The 23717-nt window shown below is 50.9% G+C and overlaps 2 protein-coding genes across 2 annotated transcripts in view; one reads left to right on the top strand and one right to left on the bottom strand.

Moving 5' to 3' along the window:
• The window catches only part of SPIRE2 (spire type actin nucleation factor 2), a 33214-nt gene extending 28808 nt beyond the window's left edge, over positions 1-4406 (bottom strand). The window contains exon 1 of the mRNA XM_018061903.1: positions 4325-4406. The gene's annotated coding sequence lies outside the window, so the exon portion shown is untranslated. The remainder of the gene's footprint in view (positions 1-4324) is intronic.
• Positions 5617-23717, top strand: part of FANCA (Fanconi anemia complementation group A) — a 36759-nt gene continuing 18658 nt past the window's right edge. Inside the window, exons 1-20 of the mRNA XM_018061899.1 lie at positions 5617-5712; positions 6352-6461; positions 6776-6869; positions 8203-8345; positions 8451-8546; positions 9986-10059; positions 13983-14095; positions 15129-15211; positions 15502-15535; positions 15924-15990; positions 17123-17235; positions 18088-18164; positions 18402-18543; positions 18940-19073; positions 20782-20892; positions 21652-21747; positions 21825-21884; positions 22621-22709; positions 23237-23297; positions 23384-23433. Coding sequence (XP_017917388.1) covers positions 5634-5712; positions 6352-6461; positions 6776-6869; positions 8203-8345; positions 8451-8546; positions 9986-10059; positions 13983-14095; positions 15129-15211; positions 15502-15535; positions 15924-15990; positions 17123-17235; positions 18088-18164; positions 18402-18543; positions 18940-19073; positions 20782-20892; positions 21652-21747; positions 21825-21884; positions 22621-22709; positions 23237-23297; positions 23384-23433 — 1826 coding nt within the window. The 5' untranslated portion in view covers positions 5617-5633. The remainder of the gene's footprint in view (positions 5713-6351; positions 6462-6775; positions 6870-8202; positions 8346-8450; positions 8547-9985; positions 10060-13982; positions 14096-15128; positions 15212-15501; positions 15536-15923; positions 15991-17122; positions 17236-18087; positions 18165-18401; positions 18544-18939; positions 19074-20781; positions 20893-21651; positions 21748-21824; positions 21885-22620; positions 22710-23236; positions 23298-23383; positions 23434-23717) is intronic.

The raw sequence follows: 23717 nt of genomic DNA, 5'->3' as shown, positions 1-23717 counted from the left end.
CAGGCACACATTTTGCCAGAGGCTTGGTACTAGTCACAAGCAGATGTCACAGTGCTTTTACTGCTTTTCTAGACATGAGGACATGTAAGAATTAGTCTTATAAAATCTTCTGAAAATAATACTAAACCTTATGCCACCTGTGAAGACCACTGACTGTATATACTAAAAAGAAAAAGTATAAAAAAAAAAAAGTTAGGTTCTACTTCTCTATCTCAATATCTGAAGGTTTGTCTCTCTAGCTGTAGCAAATTATGAAAACAGAAGCATCAGGCAGCTCTCGAGATGCCCCTAGAAACCATTTTGTTTTTTTCCTGCCAGGTCACTTTTCACACATCTCCCGAAAAAGTCCCAAATGAGCTCCAGAAATGGACACAGGCAAGCAGCAACAGCCTGCAGGTGGTGGCAGCAAGAGGGGTGTCACGGGTGTAGCCTGGGAGTGTAAGCGTGGCTTCTAAGTCAGTAAAGGGCAATGGAGTGACTCTGCCAGACCAAAACTGATCAACCAGATGCAGCGGGTTCTGATCCGGTTGGTGGGCACACACAGTGGTTACAAGTCAGAGTCAAGGTGTTCACTTCCTTCCTGGAGTGGAAAGCCAAGCCCCACCCATACTTTAATAAAAACTCGTGTGGGTAACTCTGCCACCGAGGGAGGGCAGACGATGCCTGGTTGAGATGTGAACGGGGTTCATCCCAGTAGAAAGTGGCTTTCAAGTCAAAACATGGAGCTCTTTGTCCACCAATAACACTACACAGAACTAAGTCGAAGGAACAGTTCTTCCAAGTTGCCCCCTGGATTTTAGAAATGAAAATCTAGTGTATTTCCAACTGTTCAGTCTCAACAAGAAACAGAAACTGATGGGTCAGCCATGAAACCAACCGGGAAAGCGTTGGATCCAGGTCATTTCTACAATGATGGGATCAGCCGTAGCCCATTCCTGAAGCCGTGTCTTTCACCCTTCATGTCCAGTACACGAGGAAGGCTGTCAGTCACCATGGGCTGTGCTTGGAGTCAGAACGGAAACCTTCAGTGCAGTGACTAACCCACCAGTACTTGGACTAGCACACTCCCCAGATACTCATAGTGTAGGCTGTTCATTCACAGATATTTGCTGAGTACTAAGTGTTCATGTCTAAGACTGGGATCAGTTTGAAAAATCTGACCAGGTCCCCCTAAGAATCCCCCAGGTCCTCAGGGGCAAACAGCCACAGGGAAACAAAGGTCACTGCAGGTGAGAAATGGACAGATGGCTACACAACCCCACTGGTTACATCTGCTTTTCCCACTATCTGTGTCCGACGTGCTAAGGGGATTACAGATAGTGTCTGCGCCAGGGCAGAGCATCAGAGGGGTGGGTGGCTCATGACTGCCACTGGCCAGAGGCTAAAATCTCCAGGAATAATACATCTAAGGATCTTAGCAGAATAGAAACTAAAAAGATCCTGGTTTGACCCCTGGATGCCAAAAAGTTAGAGCCAGAAATACAGGTGGCATGTGGAATACACGTACCTGACTCCAGGAGGAGAGGGTAGGGCTCCAGGGTGCCACACTGAGAGCATGCTGAGAGTTCAGAGACAAAGGTCAGAGTGAGTCAGGCATATAAGCAACTAGGTTAAATGTCAGACATGAGATGAAAGGCCAGTTAATTCCCCTAGACAGAGGCAGAGCCATTTCACCTGTTGCGAAGGAAGCAGAGACTCTCAGCTTGCACTGAATTCCACTTCAGCCTGAAAAACAGGTCGGCTTCTCCCAGGGGATCTGTGCACACTGGACGCTGTGAGCAACCAGCCCCTGAATGCCTTCTCTGTCACCATCCGTGCAGAGAGGCAGGGCTCAGGGGTCTGGGAGGAAAAGCTGAAACTCAAGAGGCTGTGGTTTGTGCTTTAGGTTTATTTTGGGATAATGATAAAGGCCATGAATTCCCAGGGGTGCTGGATTCAGCTAGGCTGTGCTTGATTTCTAAAAGGAGCCAACACAGCTCTGGGGGAAGGGCAATGGGGCTGGGCATGACTACAGATTTCTAGGCTGGTACTAGCAGGAAGTGGGGACCCAGAGCTAAACCAAGGTGGTAAGAAGAAATCCCACAAGACTACGATGGAGGGGAGGCAGACAGGGCTGTTCTGCTGAGGGGACAAGGAGGGGGTGCTTACAGAGGTGCTTTCTCTGGATTCCTGGTCAGCAGCTGAGAAAATACTCAAGAACACTGTTTGCTTCCCACTGGTGCCATTGGCGACACTGGGGGTTTCTTTACAGTGTGAAAATTAACAGAAACCTCATTTAAAATGAAGTCAGGTGACTTTCTTGGTGGTACAGTGGTAAGAATCTGCCTGCCAATGCAGGGGACACAGGTTCGATTCCTGGTCTGGGAAGATTCCACATGGCGAGGAGCAACTAAAGCCTGTGCACCTCAACTACTGAGTCTGCAGGTCTAGGGCCTGTGTGCCACAGCTAGAGAAGCCACCACCACGAGAAGCCCAAGCTCTGCAAAGATGAGTAGCACCCACTTGTCACAAAATAAAAACAACCCAACAATAAATAATTTATTAATTACACTGTTAATCGGACAGTGAGAGAAAGTTTGCTGGCAGCAACAAAGACCCAGAACAACCAAAAATTAAATAAATAAATAAATTTTTAAAATAAATAAAGCGCAGTCAGGGACTTCCCTGGTAGTTCAATGGCTGAGACTCCACACTCCCAATGTACAGGGTCTGGGTTCAATCCCTGGTCTGGGAACTAAGATCCCACATGCCTTGGGGGAACTAAGCCTTTGCACAACTACTGAAGTCTGCAGGCTCTAGAGCCTGCGAGCCACAATTACTTGGAGAGCCTGGGCTCTGCAACAAAAGAAGCCACTGCAATAAGAAGCCCAAGCACTGCAACTACAGAAAGCCTGTGCACAGCAGGACCCAAGGCAGCCAAACAGGAAGGAAAGAGGTAAAAAATGACTAAATTTAAAGGAAAATAGCCTGGCGGGCTGCCTTCTGTGGGGTCGCAGAGTTGGACACAACTGAAGTGATTTAACAGCTGCTGCTGCTGCTAAGTCACGTCAGTCATGTCCGACTCTGTGCAACCCCATAGACGGAAGCCCACCAGGCTCCCCCATCCCTGGGATTCTCCAGGCAAGAACACTGGAGTGGGTTGCCATTGCCTTCTCCAATGCATGAAAGTGAAAAGTGAAAGTGAAGTCGCTCAGTCGTGTCCGACTCTTAGCAACCCCATGGACTGTAGCCTACAAGGCTCCTCCGCTCCTCTGTCCATGGGATCTCCCAGGCAAGAGTACTGGAGTGGGGTGCCATTGCCTTCTCCGGATTTAACAGCAGCAGCCCCTAAATAATGTAGACTATCAGCGGATGCTGGGAAGGCACAGGCTCCTATGATGTTTTGGAAATACTTAGTTACAGCCCCTTCCCCAGAGAAGGTCCATCCAGCACAGGGGACACATGGGTCACGACAGTGGCATGTTTGACATGCTTCCAATAACTGGGTATCTGCTCTCCACTGTTCTTCGAAGCAGGCGGGTGAGGACTGCCAAGATGGGCAGGGACGGGTAGCCCTGGTGTGCGCGCATGTGTGTATTGAGGCTCCTACAATCTACTTCCCTGGCAGCCCCATCCAGGGTCTGTCATCTTGAATCTGACACACTCACACTTGAACTCTGGGCCTGTCCTGTTACTGTCTCTCAACCGTCCTCCCAGTGTTGCCACCTCTCAGCTGATGTATGTGGGTATGAGATGTGTGTATATATGTGTGATGTATACACGTATGCATATGACATCTCAACGTATGTATGCATATGATGTTTGTGTGTACAACACATGTATACAAATGATATATGGTATGATGTATGTGAATATGACGTGTATGGTGCACGTGAATATGTACGTTATACATACACGTGCATATGGTGTATCAATGCATGCATACAATGTTTGTGTGTATGATGCACATGTACATATATGATGTACAAGTATATGGTATGATGTATGCGAACATGATGTGCATGTGTGTGGTGCTTGTGTGTATAATGTATGTGTATCTCCGGATTTCCACGGGCTCGGGTTAGAAAACTCTGTACTTCTTCCTCAGCTGGGGGATCAACCTTTGAGGCAGGAATCGATCTCATCACTTCTCTTCACCTCAAGGCCACCGCTCTGGTCAAGCCCCTGTTCCACTGCCGAATGATGGCCTGAGTCCATCTCAGCCACCTCTGCGCCCTGCCTCTGCCTCCCCACAGTCTCTTTTCAACCAGCTGCATAACTGGGGACATGCACCTGCCAGGGTTCTGCTCACTGGGCCTGGAGGCAAGGTCTTCTCAATACTTACAAGGCCACGTGGGTGCTCCCCTCCTCAGCTGTGTGCTTAGCGCCTGATCATGTGCCTGTGGCAGTTCTGGTGTCAGCCAGCCTTGTCCCCTCGTTTACAAGTCACTGGCAGCTGGATGGCCTAATTTGCAGGTTCTGGCAGTGGGCAGGCAGCTGGCCAGGGCCTGCTGGCTGAGCGGCTACCTCTCTTCCATGTTTGGTCCTTGGTGGGCTGGCTCAGGCTGTTCTTTTGAGGGTCGCTGGGAAGGTTCCCTGACTCTCAGCATGAGCTCGTTTCAAACTCCTGTTTGCATCATGTCACTCGCATGTCATCACCAGCCCAAATGGAAGGGACAAAGACTGAGGGGTTGGACTCCTGGCCACATTTTGCAACCCACAAGGCCCACCTCCCTCGGACCCTTGTTTACTCAAGTTCAACAGCCCCCATGGCGGGGGCAGCAGCAGTGGTGGTCATGGCCTGCACGCACATTCCGGCCACCTGGAAAAGGTTCAGCGGGTGGCAGTGAGCGCTGTCTGAGGGCATCCCTCACCCCGACTTCACGGCCGAGGAAACCACGTTGCCTGAAAACCTGGACACAGAGACTGGGGTGCACGTCAGTGTCTGCGCCCACACCAGGCACATACCCATCGAATTCCTGTAAATTCCTAAGTGGGCTGAATATTGGGAGCATCTTTCTAACAAGAGGACTTTCCGGGACATGAGCTGGTCACCATGGTTACAAGCCCGGATTTCCAGTCCTCCTCCCCACATCCTCCTGAGGGGGCGAGGGGGCTGGAAATGGATTTCAGTGGGAGACCCCTGTTGTGCGACCCCGGCGTGCGCGGCCTCGCGGTGACACTTCGCTTAAGTCTGGGGAGAAGGAGGGAGGGGCAGCCTCAGTACCGCCGCCGGGCTCCGCGGGGTCCGAGCGCAGACTCGTTCTCCTCGGTTCCCTACAGGCGGCGTCGTTCTGGCGTCTCCGGAATTTGGGGTTGTCGGTTGTTTCCTCACACACAGCTCTGCTCACCTCGACAGGAATAACGCAAAAGGGAATGCACAGTCTTCTCCCTGTGGTTCCGTCTGACTCAGCGCCGCTAATCTCCGCCTTCAGCCGGACCTAAATAAATTCCACAGACACGGCTGGCCCCGGTCTCCCGCCACCTGCAAGATGGCCGCCTCAGCCCCGGACGAGATGGCCGCCGAGTCTCCGCCCCGAGGTGGGTGTGGCCTGGAAGCTGGCAGCCAATGGACGCTCGCGTCTGTCCGCAGCCAATGAGAGGGGAGCGCGGGTAGGACCCCTAGAGCCGTGGCCCCGCGCTCTGTTAGCGACATGTCAGCCCGCGGGGCCCGGGTCCCCGCCTCGGATCAGGGGCCTGGGGTCCGCAGGAGATCGTGGGCTGAGCTGCTGGGTAGGTGGGCGCGGGCCCCAAGACTCCTTCTCCCCCGAATCTTCTTCTACCCATCCTCGTCCCCCTTCATCCTGATCCCGGAGCCCTGATCTCTCCACGCTCACCCGAGCTTCCCATTCTGGCAGCCCTCTGTCCACTCTGTCCCACGTGCGGTCACGAGGGGCGATTCCAGAAGGTAGAGACGTAAGATTGACCTCCCCCACCCCCCAGTAACGTGGATGACAGTAATTGTTCAGCTCCGCTCAGCCCGAGTCACCTTTGAAAGGATCAATCCCAAGAAAGTAGCTTTGGTACAATCCTAACCAGCTAAACTAAACTTTGCTCAGATATCATCAGTTTTCCCCGTAAAGTCCTTTTTCTGTCCAGGCTCCCACGTGTCAGTTACTCCCTTCTCCTTGGTCCCTGCGTGGGTGACAGTTCCTGGGTCTTCCTGACCTGGGCTTTTGAAGGAGTGCCCCTCTTTTGGGTGTGTCTGATATGTCCTAGGGTTAGATTAAGCTTGTGCGGTTTTTGGCAGGAGTCCCATGGACATAACGTTCCAGGGTGCATCACCTTCAGGGGTACAGCGTGTCACAGTGTTTCCTTGCCTGAGTTTTTAAGGAGTGCTGTAATTTTTGTGAAACTGATTTTCTTCCCTAGAGGGAAGGGTTGAGAGGCAGAAACTGAGTCCCGAAGGGGAGCAGAAGGTGAGAGAGTCAGCCGTTCGCCTCCTGAGACGCCATCTAAACCTGAATGACCTCATTCTGGAGGTGAGAGGCAGTTGGCTTTGCCTTTGTAAGCACATTTAGGTTGCAGGTTTTTGAGCCTCTCAAAGGCATCACCTTTATGAAGAGACACCTGGCAAGACTCGTGAGTATCTGGGAGGAGCATTTATCTATTTGGAGGTAGAATAGTCCAGGGAGGAGTCTGGTAATTCTCAAAGGTTTTAGTAAGTTTCACCTTAAAATTTTTTTCACCTCAGATTATTTGGGAATCGAACAGTAGGCAAGCACGGTGTACACTTTGGTTGTCTTCAGGACATGGCTTGAATTTTGAAGTGGAGTTCTTGGTGTTTGGTTTCTAGGTGGAAGGTCCTCCCTGTGACCAGCTGTGTCTCCACCAGTTGATTGATTGTGATGGTCCTGAGGCCCACACTAAGCTTTCCAGTTCATTGATAGGTGAGTTATAGATTTGTTTTCTTAATATATTGCGTTATGGCAGAGCTGTTCGTAAAGTGACGTTGATGTGCTTCTAACGGGCAGATGTGTTTAAATTCCCCCAAATAATGTTTTTTTACTTATACTTGTGGTCACCAACAAGTTTCTGTGGCTTGCTTGGGGCTTGTTTTGAGGCTCTTGTTTAAAAACAGCGACTGTGCATCGGGCTCCGAACAGTAGGAACCTAAGTGACCCCTGGGAAGATGGGACAGAAATATGGTCGTCGTTTCTGGAAGTGGCAGGAACAGGCCGTGCTGGGTAGGGAAGAGCAGAAGGCAGCTGGAGATGAAGGCTGCCCTGGGCCACTGCTGGGAAGCCAGTGTTGCAGGCAAGCAAGTCCCACAGATTTTTTTCATTTCCTTGTGCATAAAAATGTTACATTTACATGGCACAGTAATCTACTAAGTGTGCAACAGCATTATGTCTAAAAGAACAGTGTGCATACCTGGATTAGAAAATGCTCTATTGCTAACATTTAAAAAAGACTTTATTGCTAAAAATGTTAACCATCATCTAAGCCCTCAGAGAGCCATAATCTCTGTTACTGGTAAGAGGGTCTCCCTCACTGTTGAGGCTGCTGACTGATCAGGGTAGAAGTTGCTGAAGGCTGGAATGGTTGTGGCCATTTCTTAAGACAAGATAACAGTGAAGTCCGCTGTGTCTTCCTTTCACAGATTCTCTCTCCGTGGCCTGCAGTGCTGGGTAATAACATTTTACCCACTCAAAGATTGACTCAAAGTTGGAGTCAGTCTTTTCAAACCCTGCTGCTGCTTTATCAGCTAAGTTTCTGTAATAATCTAAATCTTTTGTTGTCATCTGAGCAGCTGCTTGACATATTCTCAAGGACTATATTCAATCTTAAGAAACCACTTTCTTGGCTCAGACATAAGAAGCAGCTCCTCATCCTTCAAACTTTATCACGAGGTTGCAGTAAATCAGTCACATCTTCAGGCTCCGCTTCTTCTTTTTTCAATTTCTGTAATTTATTACAGACCCAGCACAGCCAAAAATTAAATTGAAAGACAATCCATCTGCCAAGCACCCTGTTTGTGTCACCCATAATGTCCAAATGTGTGTGTATGTGTATGCAGCCCTAGGCTTCAGGGGCCCCAGACCATCGTGAGATGCTTCAACCAGACTGAAATTGTCTTACTTTTATATGTTGTGTCCCCCAGGTCTCTTCTCCCCTTCAAAAGGCAGTTTTCTGTAGTGCTAGAGCTTAAGAGAAGGCATTTAACCAGTCTCCTTCAGTAGATTTTGTTGGGTATCTCCATTATTTTGTTCTGTCTTTAAGGCTCTGCTTTGGGGGATCAAGCCACACGGCTGGGCATTCCAGTGGCTGTCCTGTCCAGCCAGGTGGTGGCATCTGGCTTCATGCGGATCTGTGAGGCAGACACGAGGCCCCCTCCCAAGGTGCTGCTGACACCAGAGCAGAGGGTAAGATACAGCGCGAGTGAGGGGACTGTGCTTGTTGCTGTTCGGCTGTCTGGGAAAACTAGACGTTTAATATGCTTTCTTAGAAAGGATCTAATTTATTTTCAGAAGAAATTGTCGTCCTTGTTGGAGATCGCTCAGAACTTACTAGCACAGAGCATGTTTTCCCGTCTCTACTTCTGTCAAGAATTATGGAAAGCACAGGTAAAGTTGAGATGGTAACTCTGATTCCAGGATTTTCAAGCAGTATCTTGTTCATTTTGGTGGAGCCAATAGAATCCCCAGGTTCTGTTAGGAATTTCCAGCAAGCGTCTTGTTAATCACAGAGACTGGAGTGGAAAGCTTTCAGCAAGTGTCTCTGTGAATGGGGAAGAAGGACCCTCAATTACCGTATTTATCAGTATTCTCCCATCATTAGTCATATTTATTAGAATAGGCTGTACACAGAAACATCATGTTATGCCTTCTTAAGTGTACTATGATGAATAATTTCCCAGGATAGTAAACTAGAAAAATGTAATTTAAAGTTATTCTTATTTTTATTGGCCACACCGTACAGCTTGTGGGATCTTAATTCCTGGAGCAAGGATTGAACCCAGTCCAAGACTGTGACAGGGCCGAGTCCTAACCATTGGATCACCAGGGAATTCCCTTATCTGTTGTTTTTTGAAAAGTTATAAATTCAGTAGGCCTACAGGTTTTTAAACAGACGTTTTTACTGGAGTACAGTTGACTGACAGGGCTTCCCAGGTGGTGCAGTGGTAAAGAATCCACTGCCAACGTAAGAGACACAGGTTCCATCCTTGGGTTGAGAAGAACCCCTGAAGAAGGAAATGGTAACCCACTCCAGTACTCTTGCCTGGGAAATCCCATGGACAGAGGAGCCTGGCAGGCTACAGTCCATGGGGTCGGAAAGAGTCAGAGGCAACTGAGCGACAGAATGCACACAGTTGATTTACAATTGAAAGTTATCGCTTAGTTACTAAATGGGGTCAGTTATGTAGCAAAGAAGAAACCCAAGGGTGGTGATGCATTCATGGTTTTTTCCCCACTTTTATCCAGCGTTTATCTAGAGTTCGGGTGATTGTCAGGCTTTACTGTGGTCCCAGCACCTGCTGATAATGAGCTGAATGCATGAGGGTTGTGATGGTCCAGGTGTTTGCAGGCAGCAGAGAAGAGTGGGCAGGGTGTCTGATTGGGTGGTTAGAAAAGGCTTCCAGGAAGAAGCTCATCGGGGGTGGTGCCTGAGTCAGAATTCCTGGGTGAAGAGAAGGGTGGAGTGGGTGTGGGGGCCCAAGTCAGACTGGGGCACCATGTCTGAGGGGTGGGGCATGTCAGGGCTACAGCTGGAGGGCCTTTGTCCTGAAAGTGGAGAGAAACCACTGAAGGGCCCTAGAAAGAAGAAATTGGCGTAACCAGCTACACTGTGGGGTCTTGTGTTGGCCACCCTGGAGAAAGGCCTGGAGGTGAGTTAAGCTGGAGCCTGGGCCTGAAAGCAGGATCATGGTGGGGATGGGGGTTCAGATGGTCACGTGAGTGTTGGAGGCTTGGTTTTCAGGAAAGCACATCTTTAGGCATATACGTTGAATGTCTTAGAAGAAAAGGTGCGGGTGAAGGACTCATAGTTCTGTCACTTTCTTCAGAATTCTTTGCTGCTTGAAGCTGTGTGGCGTCTTCATGTTCAAAATGTTGTAAGCATCCCAGAGCTGCTGGAAAGGTAAACCAGTGATTATTTAGCTTTGAAATAAGCTAAAGTGAAATCTTTATGTAACATAAAGTTAAGTTAATATTACATGATTTACTTTTTGTAATTTAGTCTAATATGACTCATGTATATGTGAAACCAAAAATCACCCAGAGAAGCAGTTGCTTTATTATTTAAAGAGAACGTTGTTATAATTGAAATCTTCATCATGCAGAGACTTGGTAATTTTTTTTATGAGATACATAATGTGATAAAATTTTTTTTTCGGGTAAATATGACTGGTAAAATGTGTGCAACTGTTACCTCCCAAAATGCCACCAAGAGTCAGAAAGGGGGTTTTACAAAGGAACAACCCTATATAGTTAGGAGAAACAAGGGGAGGAGGGGCAAAAAGTGGAGGGGCTGAAGGAGAGGTGGTCCAGGCGGAGCCAGGTGGACGGGCACACTGCCTGCCATCTGTCCAGATGTGAGAAGCGTCAGAAGCCTTAGTGGTTGGCCGGCCCTGCTCAAGGCAGCCTTCTGGTCAACAGAAGGCTGGAGGTTTAGGTGTTTGTCCTCTGGTCAGAAGAAACACAGAGTGTCTAGTCTGGGGGACTGTCAGGCACAGTGGTAAATGCCATATTGAATCCAGTGGTTCCATGATGTGTGGGTCGCATCCAGAAGTTATGCAAGTTTGGTTAGTTTGACTACATGAAAACCATTATCTGCTAGCACACACACCTAATGTCAGAGTTCCAAATATATGAAGCAAAACATTACAGTAGTGAAGGGAGAGATGGACTTTGAACCGTACTAATTGGAGCCTTCAGTAATGGGTCGATCCAGTGGTCAGACTGGTGATGACCAGCCAACGTATCTGACACCTGCAGCATGTCCCACCCAGTGGTAGCAACACACTGCCTCTCAAGTGTGGAACCGTCTGTAGGAGGGGGCCACATGGGTCAGGCCCTAGAGAGAGTGGGAATAAGTTTAAAAGGGTGAAATCCATACAAGTGTCTTCTCAAATCACAGAGGAGCTGAAAAGAATCCACAGAAGACAATTTGGGAAATCCACAGTGTTTGGGAAGTAGGCCACACGCTCTTAAATAATCAATGGATTGGCAAAAAAAATCACAAGGGAAACTAGAAAATAGCGTAACAAAGAAAATGGGAATAACATACCAACATATATTGGGTGCTACTGAAGTAGGGCTTAGAGGGAAATTTATAGCTGCAAAAGCCTATATTAGAAGAATGATCTGAAGTCAGTGACTTAAAGTTTGGCCTTAAGAAACTAGAGAGAGGAAAGCAAACCAAACCCAGAGCAAGAAGGAGGAAGGAAATAATAACCATTAGAGCAGAAATCTATGAAATGAGAAACATAATAGAGAGAATCAATGAAGATGTCTTTTAAAATGTTAGCAAAATTGATAAGCCTTTAGCTAGAAAAGAAGACACAGCCAGCCAAAATCAAGATGAAAGGGGGGTTGTTACTGCTGACCGTACAGAAAATTAAAAGCGCTGTAAGATAATACTGTGAGCAGTGTTATGCCAATAAATTAGAAAACAGATGAAATGGATGAATTTCCAGAAAGATACAAAAGATTGCACTGAATAGACCTGTAACAGGAGAGGAAACCAAGTCACTATTAAACGATACAGAGGCTTCCCACAAGGACACCCTCAGGTCCTGGCTCCTCTTGAGAACTCTGCCAAGCATTTAAAGAGGAAATGCAGTGTTCCTCATAAATTCTTCCAGAAAATAAAGACGATGGAATACTCCCCACCTTACTGCGTGAGGCCAGTACCCTGACAGGAAAGCTGGCCAGAGAGACCGCAGGACGAGAAACTACCAACCAGTGTCTCTAATGAATATAGATGCAGAAACTCAGCAAAATATTTACAGACTGGATCCAGCAACCAAAAAGGGTCTAAACACATGATAACAGAGATTTATCCCCAAAATGCAAGGTTGGTTTAACCTCTGAGTGTTAATTAACATACATATTAATAGCATAGAGGACAAGAGTGATAATCTTAATAGAAGCAGAAAGCATTTGACAAAATCGGATACTATTTCACGATAAACACTCAGCAAGCTGGGAATAGAGGGAACGTGTCAACCTGATAAAGGTCATCTGAGAAAAACCCACAGTTCACATCATACTGAGACTGCAGACTGTATGATCAGGAACATTCTTAACATTTCTGTTCAGTATCACCAGACTTTCTGGCCAGGGAACTAGGCAAAGGGGATAAAAAGGCGTCCAGATTGGAATGGAAGAACTGGAACTGTCTGCAGATGACATCATCTTGCATATAGAAAATCCTCAGAAATCCACACCAAAAGTTCTGGAGTGAATAAATGAATTCTGTGTGGTCGCAGGGTACCAGACCTATACACAAGCACACTTTTGTTTTTATATGATAACAACACACAGCCTGAAGGTGAAACTAAGAAATCATTTAATAGTGCATCGAAAAGAAAAGGTTAAAGAACAAGGCTAGTGCACTGAAAGCTATAAACATGCTAAAAGAAGCTAAGACCTAAATAGATGCTCCAGGCTCCTGGATCAGACATTCTTATCAAGATGGCACTGCTCACCAACATGACCTGTGCACCCAGTACGTGTCCTTCAGGTCTCAGCTGCTTTGCTCACAGACTTTGACAAGCTTGTCCCAGTGCTGATATGGAAATGCAAGGGAGCCTGAATTGCCAAAAATTGTTCAGAAAGGGGAAAACCTGAAGGAGTCACACCTACTGTATTGATTGTTTGAGTTCTTGCTTGCTTCCCTGCCATGCAGCCTGTGGGATTCCCCAACCAGGGGTCGAACCCATGCCCCCTGTAAGTAGAAGCACATAATCCTAGCTACTGGACTACCAGGGAAGTTCCCACACATCCTGTTTTCAGAACTTTTAGTACAAAAGAGTCATTATCAAGATAGCGGGGTCCTGGCATAACAGTTGACATACAGAAAAACAGGATTGAGTGTCCAGACGTAAACTCATACATTTATGGTCAGTTGTTTTTGACAGCGGTGCCAAGACCATTTAATGGGGGGGAAATTGTCTTTTCAGCAGTGGGGCTCGGACCAGTGGATATCTACATGTAGAAGGATGGAGTTGAACCCCTACCTCCACTACAGATAGCAGTTAACTCTGTGCATCTGAGACCTGAACTTAAGGGGTAAAACCGTAACCCTCCTGGAAGAAGATCTAAGGGTAAATCTTCATGAGCTTGGACCAGGCAGGGGTTTCTCGGATGTGACACCTGAAGTTCATGCGACTATCAGGACAATGAAAAGAGTACACAGGAAACTGTTTACAAGTCAGATAATTCCTCTAGTCCAACAATAAGAAGAGGAATAATCCAGTTAAAAAGCAGATAAAGGATTTCAATACTCTAAAGAAGATCTTTCAGGGAGTTCCCTGGTGGTCCAGTGGCTAAGACGCTGCACTCAGGCAGGGGGCCCAGGTTCAGTCCCTGGTCAGAGAACTAGATTCAATATGCCACAACTAAGAGTTTGCAGGCTACAACTAAGACCTACTACAGCCAAATAAATAAAAATAAATTTTAAAAAGATCCACCAATAACCAAGCACGTGAAAAGATGCTCACCATCATTAGTCACCATGGAAATACAAACCCGGCAAGTGAGAGTTGCCCACCCACTGCGATGCCCCCGAACCAGCATTGCTCTGCCAGATACTCCCTTGTTGGCCTAGAGCCAAGCCCATTATTACTACTTTCATTACTGTTATTAAGATTTTTCTTTTCCCCCAACAATAGTAAGCCACGCCAAGTAACTACACTGTGTGGGAAAAGTGATGGTTTTTACTTGGCTGGCGCCACAGTGGTGAGGGCAGGAGGCTGAGCAGTGCTGGCTTGCCTGTGGCCTCAGCTCCCTGGTGGCGTGAGTGTGACAGACAACGGGATGCTGTGCTTGTGCCCTCAGCCGCGCTGACACCCAGGCCGTGGTGGTCTGGCTCTGCAAGGACCTGGGCCTGCTGTGTGAGCAGATAGAGGTTCCCTGTCAGCACGCTGAGGTCGCCAGGGCTGTGCTTGCTGGTGAGTGCATGGCGCGGGCGGGTGCTTCCCGCGGCGATGGTTCCTGCGGCGATGGTCAGGGAAGCACAGCGGGCTGCACTTGGGGTGTGGAGAGCCCAGAAGTCAGCGCAGGCACACCTGTCCTCAAGGGCCTGCGCCGGCAGCCTCTTGGCCTGATGGGTGGGCCAGCTGCTATATTGAGGACGGGCACATGGTGGCCTTCTGAGCACAGAGGCAGGGGCTCTGTGGATGACCTATCCTGCCTCCCAGGCCCCGAGCAGGCGGGAGAGGGCGGACAATCGGCTCCTAGTACCTGCGTAGTATCCATGCCTCTGCGAGGCCCAGCTCCAACTGGTGATTTTAGAAGGTGCCCCGGAGAAGCAGAGAGGAAACTGGGCAGGAACCTGAGGTGCTCTGAATGTGGCGACCCTGGGTGAGCAGGGCTGCCTGCTGTGGCCCTTCACTCAGACACCCGGCCCCTGCGGCTCTCGGGTCAGCAGGCCTGCCGTCCCCCATCCTCCCCGAGGAGTGCAGCCCATGAGTAAATGGAAGCCTGGACGAGAGGGTTCCCTGTGGGGCTTGTTCAGTCTCCTTTGCGGAAGGGGCGTTCCTTCTTCCTAAAACTGTTCTGCGATGTGAGTTATCCTGCAGTCTGCTCCCATATGAAGCTTAAACTGTTTAATTTCAGTCCCTTGATGGTAACCTTGTCAGAAGCTCTGAGTCCATCTCCTGTCCTTCTCCCCACAGTTTAACACTTTTGGGCCCTAAAAGCGTCCTAGTCTGGTTGGTGTAGGAGGGAAAGGACACATGAAACCCTCTTGAAATTTATTCAAGTGAGAACATCCTTCCATAAACCTGACCGGCTATGTCTCCCTTTCTGTGCAGTGGGCTTAGGGAAGGCTTGGCTGGGTCTGGTGGATGCGGTTGGTGGACCCCCCATGCCCAGAGCCAGCATTCCAGCTTTGTGCAGATCCTGCCCTCCCAGACTCTCTGAAGCTGGTGGTCTGTCCAGCGATCACAGTGCACAAAAACACTTTGCTTTTGTGCTTTTCAGATCTTGTGCAAATGTTTGTTTTGAGAGCATTCCAGAAAAGCGAGGGTTTGAGGGGAGACGGGGCACCAGCTCAGATGGCCCAGGTGGGTGCCAGGCGAGTGGAGCTGGACTCTGGGCAGCGGGCACAGGATGAGGGGCTTGGGTGTGCAGCCCCATATGGGGGTGCTCCCTGAGTCCAGCTGCGAGGGCGTGGGCCTGGGCAGTGGTCTCTCCCCTACATCGCTGGTTTCTGAAGCTCCCAGACTCTGGGCCAGTGCTTGGGAACAGGGGGAGGGGTGTCCTGGGCAGACCCCCCGAGGGGGTCTGGAGACTGGATCTGGGGTGATGGCAGGCTTGCTTGCACACAGCTGACTGCAGTGTTCTGTCCCCACAGATCGCCGCTGCTGTTCTTGAGCGGATGCTGGCCTGTGAGTGGCCCTGTGGGCCCAGCTGGTTGGGGTTCCCGTAGCTCCTGCCTTTCCAGCTCAGTCATGCCCTCCAGAGGCCCTTTGATGGCTGTGATGGGGTACAAACTGACCAACTCACTGCAGTCTCCTCTGGAGACCAGCTTTGCTGGCTTCACATCTGGTCTCCAGAGCAGTGGTGGTAACAGCTAGATGGTTTGTTAGGAAAGCACTCTCCTATCTGTGTATTCGGGTGGATTTTCAAGGCTTGAGTCTGGTGCCACCGAGACGCGTGGTAGCTTGAAGGGATTGTGGGTTGGAGGTCCATGACCTGACTTGCCCAGAAGCACTTGGTCAAGGCTGTTTCTGACAGATGTGACGATATGATGCTGATGTCTCTTTTCTGCCTCAGCCACTCTCGAAGCCATGGCAGCTGGCCTACAGGAGGGGTCCCCAGCATACAAGGCAGGGAGCTGCTGGTAAGTTCTTGGGGTGGGCCTGCAGGCTGAGCATCCCAGCTGTGCTCTCCCTTCTGAAAGCTCCATGATCCTTCGCCATTGTGGTGACAGCTCAAAGTGCTAGGAACCGTCTGAAGATGGGGCCCTTCCTGTGAGAACTGTGCCCCTCCGGGTGTGAGGAGGGGGCAGGCCTGGGTCCTCAGGGTCCAAGCCAGGATGGCCTTGCCCTGCCATGCTGCCCCAGCAGGACCTGTATATGCTTCTGTGGGGGCATGCCCCATGCTCCTGGGGACCGAACCTGCTTCAGGGGATCGTGGGCTGAGGCCACCTGGACTGTGGCTCTTCCCTGGGAGGCTTCTGTGCTTTGTTCGTCCTTCCCCTTCTTAATTACCTTGCTCCTGGCTCCTGTTCCCCGCTATGACATCAGGAGTCCTCAGCCTGCTGTGTGGTTCAGCACTTAGTAAGAAGCTACAGCACACAGCTGTGTTGTATGTGTGTGCATGTTCATCGTGTGCTGACTCTCCGATCACAGCCTCCCAGATTAAATCAGTGAACTCAGAGGCCCTGCCCTGTCTGGGTGCCTTCCGCCCTGTCTCCCACCCAGAGCCTGCTCACTGCATGCGGGATGCAGGCAGGTCACATGGCATCTGGGACCCTGGGTTCTCTCCCCTAAGGGGCGCCCCACTGTCAGGCCCAGCCCCTGTCCCTCCTCACCTGTCAGTGACTCTATGCGCCCTCGTCTTTCCTTCCTTCTCGTGTCGGGATGGCGTCCTTGGCTTGAGGAACGTGGGTGTGGTTGAGAGCTTTGTGGTCTAGGGCGGAGCTGTGGTTCCTGTGGCCTGTGAAACCTGCCGGGAGGAGTGGCCCTCCACGCCCCCAGTCTGACCTGCCTGCTTCTCTCTGTGACAGTGACTATTATCTTTCATCCGGTCCTGTAGAGTGATGCCCCTCTAGATCCCATTTCCACCTGCAGCATGGAAGCCAGGCTGCAGGTCTGCCAGGGAAGCGTGGCAGGGTGTGGGCAAAGCCAGCCCGTATGCCCGAGCCAGGGGTCTGGAGTGGGGGCCCTGCAGGTCTCTGCTGCTTTTCGGATGAGCCAGGCAACTGGGAACCTAGAGGGTCCCTTCCCTGAGTGCCTCTGCTGTGTCTACAGGTTTGGCGTGTTCAGTGGACCCATGTGCCAGAGTATACTTTCAGCAGAGACTCTGAAGAGGTGGTTCTGTCATACTCTGACCCAGATCCTCACCCACAAGCCTGTGCTAAAAGGTGGGTCCAAGAGCCCTGGTGCTCCCCTTGACGGGAACTCAGACTGTGGGTGTTAACACTGGAAGGACAGTCTTCTGTCATTAAACATCTTGTTTGAGAGTAACACTTTCCCATAAAGAAAGTTTGAATTGAGGTGTCACCCACTGCCACAGTAGAATGGCAATGGGTGAAGGCCGCCTTGTCTTTTCTAGGTAGGTTTTTTTTTTTTTTTTTTAATATTTATTTGGCTGAGTGGGTCTTAGTTGCAGCATGCAGAATCTTAATTGTGGCATGTGGGATCTAGTTCCCTGACCAGGGATCAAACCCAGGTCCCCTGCATTGGGAGCCAAGAGTCTTAGCTGCTGGACCACCAGGGAAGTCTAGGTAGGTTTTTAAAACAGTGCTCATACTGTGAATTCCAGGGTTCTGTCTCAGTGGCTCAGGTCAGCATTTCCTATGGGTACATGGCTTCCTGAAAGGTGTCCAGCACCCAAGCCTTCTCCAGGTCTGCATGGCTCCCAACATGCCTGCCCTTGGGGCACAGGAAACTCCTAAGAGGCTGCTGCTCCAGCAGAGGGCCTGGGCCTGCTGACCTGTGCTTTTCCACCTGCCATGCTTTCCACAGCGTCCTCACTGGTTGTTCACAGTGAAAGTTTGAAAGCCAAATAATTAAAATGTAACTGAAGGGTTGGAGGATATTTAGTAGATATGTATGATAAAGAATATGACATAAAAAATGGTTGACAAATGAAACAGTGAAGTTCACATACACTTGGAAAAGTGCAAATTAAAGCACAGTGGTTGATTGACATTGAACCAATGAACATTGATGATTGCTGATCTGTCATTCTGTGTGTTTCCTCCTGAATGAAGTTTCCGATGCCGTTCAGATGCAGAGAGAGTGGAGCTTTGCAAGGACCCCCGCTCTGCTCAGTGGCCTGTACCGCAGGGTGAGTGCATGGAGTGGGGTCCTGGGAGACACCACAGCCACAGCTGTCCCCAGCTGGATGACCATCTAGGTCCAAGACTGAACTTTTTACTAGGGCAGAGCACCATAGCCTCAGAGGAGAACTCCCTCTAGCTGGTGCTGGGCCGCAGGGGTCAGCATGAGCAGGTGTTTTGAGTCCAGGTTGTGTCTGACATAGAGTGGGAGAGGTGAAGGTCCAGCTTTGACTCTCTGCTTCCAGCTCTTTGTGATCCTGAGCCCAGAGGAGCTGGTGGGCCACTTACAAGACGTTCTGGAGACGCAGGAGGTAAACTGGAGGCACGTGCTGTCCTGTGTGTCCACGCTGGTCATCTGCCTCCCGGATGCACAGCAGCTGGTTAATGGTGCGTGGGGCGGGAATTGTGTCCTTTTCCGGGCGTGTGTGTGTTGGCGCGTAGGGAGGGAGCTGTGTTCTGTTCTCAGTGTGTGTGTGTGTGTGTGTGAGATTTATGGACCAGTGTCTGTGGGTGAGCCTGTCACGGAATTACTGTATCCAGCTAAGTGAAAACGAAGCCCTTCACGCCTGCTCAGCAGGTGGTCATCCAGCTGGGGACAGCTGTGGCTGTGGTGTCTCCCAGGACCCCACCCTGCTCAGCTGTCTGCCCGCTGCTGTCTGCTCTTGTACCCACTGCCAGGCTGCGTGCGGGCTGCCGCCTATGCTTGGGGATCGGTGTGGGGCAGGCGGACGGTCCTGCCCACACCCCTGGCTCGTCCACAGCCGTGCTGGTGTTCTTACCTAGGTTGGGTGACCCGTCTGCTGACACGTGCGTTCGAGAGCTGGGACTTGGACAGCATGGTCTTGGCATTCCTAGTCGTGCGGCAGGCCGCGCTAGAGGGCCCAGCTTTCTTCCCGTCCTACGCTACCTGGTTCCAGGTGAGCTGCCTGCACTCCTGCCCGGCCCCCGGGCTCCAGCATGGCCCACGCTTGCAGCTGTGGTTGATTCTGCTGAGACTGCATGGTTTCCCACCTCCTTATGAGTGCAGTCTCGTAGGACGGCGAAAACCAACATGGCTGCTTTTGTGCACACTGGGCTGCTCTGTGGTGGTTCTCACGTCCATGGGGATGGGGTGGGGGGTGCCCATCCCTCTGCTCTACTTCCCACCAGGTGCTGGTGTTTGCCGCTCCTCCCAGACTGCTGAGCCCATCTGGGTGCTTGTGGACCTGGGATTACAAGGCCTATTCTTCGTAGAAGCTTGGGTGGCGGAGTTGTTGCCTCCCTGCTGGGCTCTGTGCCTGGCTTGCCTGTCGGGTTGGTGGGCGTGGTTCGTTTTTTTACTGAATGAAGCTCCCTCCTGCCCCGTGCGTCCTCCAGCTCCACACAGCGGACCAGGGGCTCCTGCATGTGGCTCCGCAGCTGTGTCCACTATCCTGGCGCTGAGTATCCACCTGGGGCCCACGCAGTGCTCTGATGGCCGCCCCAGTGGTGTCGACTGTGTCCTGCATGCTCACTCTGGTGACTGTATGTCTGCTGTCTGTCTGACCAGCCTTTTTCAGAAGAACTAGGGTTGTGATTTGGAGGAGGAGCTGCCGCAGGCCTTGCAATATGGCGGGCGGGCCTCACGTGGGGTGGGTGCTGCTCTTTTCTGGCTCATCCAGACTGCTCAGGGCTGACTCTTCAGAACCTCCCTCCCCCAGGCGCTCCTAGGCACCCCCAGTTCTCTAAGAGTCTGCTTCACTTTCCTGCTGTGACCTGGGGCTTCTCCGAAGGCCCATCTGCTGTGGCTACCTCCCCTGCAGGGCTGTCGTCCACTCAGCTGAGCATGCGATTAGAGTGGAATGAGTGTGTCTTCGAGGACAGGGCTCTCGTGGGCATTTGACAAATCCTGTCTCCAAGGTTCATAGAAAGGCACCATATTTACCATTTTCTACCGGAATGTATTCTTTATAAATTTTTAAAATTTTTTCAGTTTAAAATTTTTTATTTATTTTTGGCTGCACTGAGTCTTCCTTGCTGCACAGGCCACAGCAAGCCCTAGTTGCAGCAAGCCAGGGCTACTGTCTAGTTGTGAGAGTAGAACAAACACCTGCACCTGGTGGGAAGCAGAGCAGAGAGAAGGGCACCCCCCACCCCATCCCCATGGACGTGAGAACCACCACAGAGCAGCCCAGTGTGCACAAGAGCAGCCGTGTTCGTTTTCGCCATCCTACCAGACTGCACTCGTGAAGAGGTGGGAGGCCATGCGGCCTGGGCAGAGTCAGCCCAGGCTTCTCATTGCAGTGGCTTGTCTTGTTGTGGAGCATGGGCTCTAGAGTGGGGGCTCGGTAGTTGTGGTGCATGGGCTTACTTGCTCCTCCATATGTGGAATCTTCCTGAACCAGGGATGGAACCCATGTCCCCTGTATTTGCAGGCAAATTCTTAACCACTGGGCCACCAGGGAAGTCCTACGGGACTGTATTTTTTACTTTTTAAATTCTCAGTCCGTCTGTTTAGCTAGGGCACAGCCATGGCATCCTGGAGACAAACAAGCTAAAATGACTTTGCTTCCCTCTTCCTGCTGTTGCTGAGGCCAGGACGTAGCCATGGCCGCTGCATGGCAGGTCCTCCTGTCGCCCCCACCTCATTCCCGGGCTCCTCCCCAGGCCACTTTCGGCAGCGCTAGGGGCCTCCACAGCTGCAGCAAGAAGGCGCTGGTCTTCCTCTTCAAGTTCCTGTCTGACCTTGTGCCCTTCGAGGTCCCCCGGTACCTGCAGGTGAGAGGCCAGCAGGACCTTCTGTTCAGTCCCCGGTCCTGGGGTTCCCCCAGGACACTGCAGCAGGGAACAGTCACAAGATGGGGATTCTACCCTGGGGTGTCAGGGTGTACCCGAGGGAGGCAGGTTTCTTCTGGTAAATGCCCAGAAACCAGCGTGTGTGGTCCTGGGAGCTGATACTTGAGCAGGACTGTCTGCATGCCCACACACCACAGACAGTGAGGCAGGCAAGCGTCCTGGGCCCTGTGCTTGGTATTCAAAATGATCTGTATACTGACAAGCTGGGGGAATACGCCCCCGAGGCCATGACTGTTATTACTGGGGTGTAAGACTGGGTGCTCAGTTCATGTTGTCACCAAAAGCATCCTGCTGTGCACTTGCTTCTGTGATGGGATGACTATCCCCAGCACTCGCTTTCATGGGTAAGACACTTGGAAAATGAACATCATCATCCTATTTAATTAAGAAATGTGTATTTCATTTTAAAGAGTACACATGAGGTAACGCACATAGAGGGAGTGAGCACAGGCCCTCCTGAGTCCTGTTCCCCAGCCCCTCACTGCCTCCCTCCCATGTGGGGCCTGGGAGCCAGCTCTGTGACAGGACCCTTCCTGCCCTCGGCTGGCCCAGGGCCCTGTCTGCCCCATGTCCTCTGTGGTCTGTGGCTGATCCTGGGACTCCTGTGGTCAGTGTGAGTGACTGCCCCAGAAAGTCGGGGCAGCTGAGGAGCTGATGGACGCCCCCACCCTCTGCCCACAGGTACACATTCTCCACCCACCCCTGGTCCCCGGCAAGTATCGCACCCTCCTCACCGATTATGTGGCGCTGGCCAAGACGCGCCTGGCCGACCTCAAAGTGAGTCCCAGCTCCTCCTCTCTGTCCGTGGAGCCCAGCGCCCCCGGGGGTCCTCACCGACACCCACCTCTCTGCAGGTTTCTATAGAAAACATGGGGCTCTATGAGGACCTGTCTTCTGCTGGAGATGTCACGCAGGTAACGTGCCCATGCTCTTTGCGTGGCCTCCTTCCTGGACTCTGCGCCTCTGCCGTCGGGGCACCTGCACGTGTGGCGGCCAGGAGAGCTGTCATCTGGTGTCTGTCCACAGCAGCAGCAGGGGCCCCACGGCCAGTACCGTTTCTTCTTGGTGTCCCCTTCACGTGCTTTCATGGACAAAGTGGTCTGTAAATCAGCTGGGGAAGGGCAGGGTTGTGTTTTTCTTGGAATTCTAGAAAAAAGTGTTAACTGTTTGTGTAGACACATGTCAGGTGGGGGTATGGGCTGTGTGTACTTTCCTAAGACACTCTGACCTCAAAGTTGTGAGTCTATGAAGAACTTTTGGAGGTTCTGCTGGACTGTCAGATTAAAGCTTTAAAATATGTAAAGCAGTTTTCCATTTAAGATTTATTGTTGTTTACAAATTGCCATTTCATAAATGTTTTTAAATGTCAAAAATCAGGTCTCTGCATCTTCCCACCTGAAAATTTTGCATTGGGATCTTTGTTGCTAGCAGAAAAAGGGTGGAGGGACAGACCCACGGGGGCTGGCAGGACAGCTCTCACACATGGTGAGCTCACTGAGGCTGGGGGCAGCAGTTGATCCCTCCTAGCAGTTTGCTGGCACAGGGGCTTGGCCATGTGCCCTGCTCTCTCGTGCCTCTCACCTGACCACAAAACCATGGCCCTGCTCTGCTCCTGCCTTTTCTTTAAGTCTTCTGTTCATTTCTGTCCAGCCCCAGAGCCAAGCATCCCAGGATGTCGAGAAGGCACTCACAGTGTTTGAACACACAGGGAAGGTTCCCGTCGCCATCCTAGAGGCCAGGTAGGGTCACACACTGGGAGGGCTATTGGGCAGGCCCCAGCGAATGTCTGTGGCCATGATGGGTGGGACCTTTAGGAAAGCTGTTCAGAGGGATCAGAACAGGCTCTCCCTTAAGCCACAATGATTTTCTTGTTCATGCTTCAGCTGTGACCGTGTGAGGCCAGTGCAGGGAGTTGAATAGCAAAATTTTGTAGAATTTGCTGTGACCCCAAAGCATAAATTCTGGCTGCTCCCAGTGTGGGGTAGCTTTCTTAAGGCTTTGCCCCTTAGGTATGTGCATGGCCTCCAGCTCCCACAGTCAACCTCCTGATCATGGATGAGCCCAGATTCCAAAATGCCCTGACTCTCCAGGCACAGGTAGTCACCAGCACAGAGTTCTATTTGTGCAAAGGGCTCCCAAACCAGTGAGAAAGAAGACTTGAACATGTGATGCAGACCTTCAGGGACGGCCCCAGATGTGGATGGTCACTGCCCTGCTGCAGGTCCTCTGCCAGGGGCCGCCCTGAGCCTGCCCTTCTTTGTTGCAGCATATTCCGGAGGTCCTATTACCTGTCCCACTTCCTTCCTGCGCTGCTCACACCACGAGTGGTCAGTACACGTCCCTGTGACCCTGGGGTCGGGTTGGCAGAGACTGGGGTTCCTCTCAGCATCTCACAGTCTGTCTTTCCTCATAGCTCCCGAGAGCCCCTGATTCCCGCGAGGCCCTTATCGAGTCCCTGAGGAGGTACGTGTGGCCAGTGCGGCTGGGGGCTAGCAGCACAGAGACCTGTGTGGTGTCACATGTATGCTCGATTTACCTATAAAGTTGCCTTAAAATTAGTTACTTAAAATGTTAAAAAGAAAATTTCTTTGATTCTGAATATCACAACTTCACAAATACCATATGATGTCCCTTGTATGTAGAATCTAAAACATGGCACAAATGAAACAGAAACAGGCTCACAGACATAGAGAACAGACTTGTTTCTGGGAGGCGAGCAAGGTGTAGAAGGGGAGGCATGGACTGGA

This window comes from Capra hircus, chromosome 18 (assembly GCF_001704415.2).
Source record: "Capra hircus breed San Clemente chromosome 18, ASM170441v1, whole genome shotgun sequence".
Lineage (NCBI taxonomy): Eukaryota > Metazoa > Chordata > Mammalia > Artiodactyla > Bovidae > Capra > Capra hircus.
The sequence above is the reverse complement of the archived record's forward strand: the minus strand, read 5'-3'. Positions and strand labels throughout refer to the sequence as shown.